Source organism: Microtus ochrogaster, chromosome 18 (assembly GCF_000317375.1).
Source record: "Microtus ochrogaster isolate Prairie Vole_2 chromosome 18, MicOch1.0, whole genome shotgun sequence".
NCBI classification, from domain to species: domain Eukaryota; kingdom Metazoa; phylum Chordata; class Mammalia; order Rodentia; family Cricetidae; genus Microtus; species Microtus ochrogaster.
The window spans coordinates 25,066,250-25,071,503 of NC_022020.1; the positions used below are offsets into that span (position 1 = coordinate 25,066,250).

The 5,254-nt window shown below is 47.0% G+C and overlaps 1 protein-coding gene across 5 annotated transcripts in view; it reads left to right on the forward strand.

Annotated features, from left to right (window-relative positions):
- The window catches only part of Slc4a9 (solute carrier family 4 member 9), a 13,423-nt gene extending 9,696 nt beyond the window's left edge, over positions 1-3,727 (forward strand). For 3 of the 5 annotated variants that reach the window (XM_005355958.1, XM_005355960.1, XM_005355962.2), the window contains exons 18-21: positions 1,798-1,866; positions 2,057-2,230; positions 3,152-3,307; positions 3,674-3,727. In XM_005355958.1, coding sequence (XP_005356015.1) covers positions 1,798-1,866; positions 2,057-2,230; positions 3,152-3,307; positions 3,674-3,727 — 453 coding nt within the window. The remainder of the gene's footprint in view (positions 1-1,797; positions 1,867-2,056; positions 2,231-3,151; positions 3,308-3,673) is intronic. The other 2 variants (XM_005355959.1, XM_005355961.1) reach the window with 2 other exon arrangements.
- Positions 3,728-5,254: the final 1,527 nt, after the last annotated feature.

Below are 5,254 nucleotides of genomic sequence, written 5' to 3' on the forward strand. Positions count from 1 at the left end.
AGAGAGAGAGAATGTAATAGCAATAACAACAAAAGAAACCAGAATAGACCAGGCACTTAGGTGGTAGAGGGTCAGGAGTTCAAGTTCAAGGCTAGTCTCACTTATATAGTAGGTTTGAGACCATCTTGGTCTACATGAGACCTTATCTAAAAAAGGTACCTAACTTCTTGGCCAGCAGGGTTTCTGTTCTGTGGAGTAGGACAAGGGGATGCCATCATCCCAGAGTTCTAGAACTGTCCTTGTCCCAGTCTCCCAACACGCCAAGACTATGTGTGCATTCATATCCCAGAGAAACTTCAAAGCAAAAAACCATTTGCTCTTTCTCAAGGCGTATGAAACTTGTGCTGGCTACCCCACTGTACTTGGTGCCTAAGAGAGGGGAGGAGAAGAACTAAAGAGGAATATGAAACCAAACTTTACCAGAAACTTCACACACACACACACACACACACACACACACACACACACACCCTATATAATATAACTAGCTAGCTATAGAAGAAAAGGTAAACAAACCGAGTAGCAAAGTAGTCAAGGAGGGTGTGGAAATGTCAAACAAGAGTCACTGGCAGAAAGACAAGAGCCGGAGGTTAGGCAGGGCCAAGGTCATGGAGGCTGGGTAAGAGTACTGCAGTAAGTAGGGAAGCCAGAAGGACTGGATTAACCACTTGCTAAGTAGGTTGACTCTCATAAATGGTATACCAGCCACTGTTCCAGGAACTGGAGGTGAGGTATACCCGCGCAATGACATATGTCTCCATCTTCCTCGGAGTCTGGTGATAGAGGACAGATCTTTAAAAGTTAAAGCAATAGGATGACTTCAGATGATCTCCTGTGAAAAAAAATAAAAGTGGGTAAGGTGATTAAGAACGCTAGGGCAGGCCTGGCAAGATGGTTCAGTGGGCAAAAGCATCTGCCATGCAAGACTGATGACTGACCTGAGTGCAGTCCCTGGAAACCATGGTAGAAGGAGAAACCCACCCCCACAAGTCGATCTTTGACCTCCATACGCAAGCTGTCGAACACATAGAGTAATAGCAGTAACTAAATCTTTTTAAATTTTACACAGTTCCAGGCCTACTTCGGGTTGAGTAGTCAGAGAAGATCTTTCCAGAGTGAAATGAGATGAAGCATGAGTGGCTGTAAAGTCCAAGAGAGGAGAATTTGATTGATTGGTTGGTTGGTTGAGACAGGGTTTCACTGTGTAGCCCTGCCTATCCTGGAACTTGCTACATAGACCAAGGTGGCTTTGGTCTATTTATATACATTTTCCTGCCTCTGCCTCCCAAGTGCTGGACCACAGGTGTGTCACCATGCCCGGGCATGAGTAACATTTTAGGAGGAAAGAATAGCAAAGGAAAAGGTCTTGAAAGGCTAAGGAGCAAACAGCAACATATGAATGGAAAGTGGACAGTATATAGGAGCACGGAGAGCAGGGGCGTGTGATGGTAAGACAAGAGGAACCTGGATATGGTGGCACAGTGTGATCCCAGCATTCAGGAGGCCAGGGCAGGAGGATGTAGAGTCGTAGGGCAGCAATACTGGATGGAATAAAAAGATTGGAGAGGCAGGAGAGGAGAGGTATGGGCAAGTCACTTCGTCTCTCTAGTTTCTCACCAGTAAGTGCAGATACTAATAACAATCTACCTCATGTGGTTGGCATGAAAAGACTCAATGAATCAGGTATGTGGGATGTGAAAGAAAAAGAAAGGCCTGGCAGGCTCCAGTCTGAAGGCCTAAGGTGGGGCACCTGGGAGGCTGGAAGGTAAAAGCTCCTTTGCTATCTGCTTCTACTAGTTCATCCCAATGCCTGTGCTCTACGGCATCTTCCTCTACATGGGGGTAGCAGCACTCAGCAGCATCCAGGTGAGCTCATTACAATCACCTAGCAACCTCACTCCTCCTCCCCCTCCTGGACATAGGCACTCTGCTCTCATGCTCCAGATGGAGAGGCCACGGGAGCCTTCTTCCTTTCCCCTTGCAGGGCTTGTAGCTAACAATGGCCCCCTCCAAATTAACCCCCTCATCCTGCCTTCTTTTCCTCTCATTCTCCCAGTTCATGAAGAGAGTGCAGCTACTGTTGATGCCAACAAAACATCAGCCAGACATGCTGCTCTTGCGGCATGTACCTCTGAGCAGAGTCCACCTGTTCACGGCCATCCAGCTTGCCTGCCTGGGTCTGCTTTGGATTATCAAGTCTACTCCTGCAGCCATTATCTTCCCACTTATGGTAATCTGGAGTTCTGAGAGACTCTGAGCTTGGAGGGTGGCTGAAAAAATACTCCTCTTACTTTCTCTGGCTCTTTCTGTTGGAAATCTTAAGACCAAGAAAATGTCTGGGGGATACTTATAGATTAACTAGTCCTAGAACTCTTAATTCACCAACTTTCCTAACTAATTTGGTCTTGTCCACAACCCCCCGGCCCCGCAAATAACTGAGTTCCTGCAAGGGCAATGCTGACACTTGTTACTCAATGAGGCACAGAAGAGGAAGTTAAGAGCCACAGGCCTTACAATAGTATCAGTCTGGTTACCATGTACTAGGCGTGTGACCTCAGGGGCGTCACTATCTCTTGGGGCTTCAGTTGCCTTTTATGTACAGTGGGAGTAAACTGCAAACTGGGTATAGAGGTTTTTGCTTGTAACCCAGTACTTGGGTGGCTGAGGCTGATCAAAGTGAGATCCTGTCTTAAAAAAAAAAAAAAAGAAAGTGGATGTATGGTGAACACCTGTAATTCTCAGGAGGCAGAGGCAGGGGGATCACCACAAGTTCAAGGCCAGCCTAGTCTACATAGCAAGTTCCAAGCCAGTCAGAGCTACCAGAGCTGCATAGTGAGAACATGTGTCAAAAGAAGAAAAGGAAAGAAAAAAGAAAAGAAAAGAAAAGAGAAGAAAAGGCTAAGTATGATGGTGGGTGATGCACACTCGTGATCCCAACACGGACCCTTGAGAGGTTGAGGATCAGGAGCTCAAGGCCAGCCTGAGCTACATAAAACTTTATCTCAAAAACAAAACAATATCAAACAAACAGAAAGGGTTTACTTCATAGAACTGTGTTATTATCTCACTCAGTGAAATAATAGGAAGCTGACTGCTAGTCCCAGTGGCTGGCTGTTGCGGAGAGCCCTGGGGCTTGTTTCTGTTTCTGCAGCTACTGGGCCTCGTGGGAGTCAGAAAAGCTCTGGAGTGGGTCTTTTCACCACTGGAACTCCTCTGGCTGGATGAGCTCATGCCAGAGGAGGAGAAGAACATCCCTGAGAGCGGACTGGAGCCAGAGCACCTGTTCAGTAGAGCCGGCAATGAAGATGTAAGCTCCAGGCCGAGTCCTTCTAAGAGAACGCGGAGGAGTCGAGAGAGAGGCTGTTGTCAGAGCTGTCTCTAAAGTCTGGTATCTCGTTCAGCCTGAAGACCTCAGCACAGCCCTTCCCTTTGTCTCTGTAATAATACAGGCAGAATGAAGGGCTTAGGGAAATCTTCCCCATAGGCAGTTCTGGTTTATGAGCCCATGGAGGTAAAGAGAGAGAGGCATACAGCTCCCTGAGCTATCTTCTCAACCCTGGTCTTTGTTTCGTTTTGAATGTGAATTTCTATCTAGTTCCTGAGCCCCTTATTTAGGCTTTTTTTCTTTTTCTTTTGGTCTGTTCCCAAACTCTCTTTGAATTTTCCCCCACAGTCAGAATTGATGTATCAGCCAAAGACTCCAGAAATCAACATCTCTGTGAATTAGCTGGAGTGTGGAGACCCCAGGAAACGGACACAGGTGAGGGTGTGGGACAAACTGCTCCTGGTGTTGAGAGGGGAAGGTGTGGGTCAGACCTTGGAACCTCCTGGTTGCTGCTTGCTACTCGTATTCCGGTCCCTGGGGAGCTCTGGAATTGTGGAGCAAGTAGAAGGAACTTCCCCAGAGGAAAGAATTCCCAGGGGCAGTACTGAATTTTTGCCAGTAGAGGGAGTTCAAGCTTATTTCAAACAGATCCCAGAGAGGACAGAAGACTGGGAGGGAGGAGGGAAGAATAAAGGCTATGCCTTTTTTTTGCCCAGGAGCCTCCTCCCTGAGGGCTGGCAAGAACCGTGTATCCTCCAGACAAGTGGAGGGTTCTCTAGTCCTTGCTCTCTAGCCTTTCATTTTATTTACCCATGTAGCACTTCTGATTTATATCAATATAGAATAGACAAAACAATCATAGCCCCTGATCTCAGGAAGCTTAAACTGGAGTGGGAGAGACAAAAACATGGACAACTTTTGTTGTTGTTGTTTTGTTTTTTCGACACAGGGTTTCTTTGTGTAGCTTTGGAGCCTGTCCTAGAACTCACTCTGTAGACCAGGCTGACCTTGAACTCACAGAGATTCATTGCCTCTGCCTCCCGAGTGCTGGGACTAAAGGCATGTGCCACCACTGCCCGGCAGCATGGGCAACTTTTAGTGGGGGAGTGCTGAATAAGGAAAGAAGCACAAGCCATGAGAGCAGAGAACCCTTGCACAGAGGTGGGGTAGGAGGAAGAAAAGGTTTCTAGTTGAAAGTGGCCCATAATTTGAAATCTGAAGAATGACTAGAAATGAGCCAGGATAAGATGGAGGGAAAATATCCTATGCAGAAGCCATGCCATGTTCATGAGCTGAGAAGCTGAACTTTCCTTATGGATGACAGGACACCTCTCCCAACCTCTACCTGTCCAAGAACCTCCATCACTTGAAATGGACTTTTTCTTTATTGAGAGGGTATTACTATATAACGTAGGCTGCCCTCTAACTTGTGACCCTTCTGCTGTATCCTGAGTGTTGAGTTTACAAATGTATGCCACCATGTCTGGTTCTGCATGTTTGGGGTGTGTAGGAGAGGCTAAACAGCGAAAGGACAATTCACTGGCTAAGTCAGAACAACATCTCCCAGGCTTTCCATATCCTTGTTCCTTGTCCTGCTGTGCCCCTGTGCACACCTGCTTTGGGATCACAGTCTTCTCCCAGTTCACAGGTGTTTATTCAGAAAGGCAGAGCACTGGTGGCCTTTGGCTTCAAGGCCAGATGTTGTTGGCTGGGGATCTGAAAGAGTGACGCAGGATTGAAAGGCAGCAGGCAAAGACTAGGTTACCTTTGGAGCTGGGGCCTGGGGTGGGAAGCAGCAGAAGCCGCTGGTTTGTTGCTGTTTAGAGAAGACAGACAAAGCCAGAAGGACCAAAACAGGCTCTAGTCACTCAGTCTTTACACAGTAATGCATCTGAACACAAATCCTATTTACTTGTTTATTTATTTATT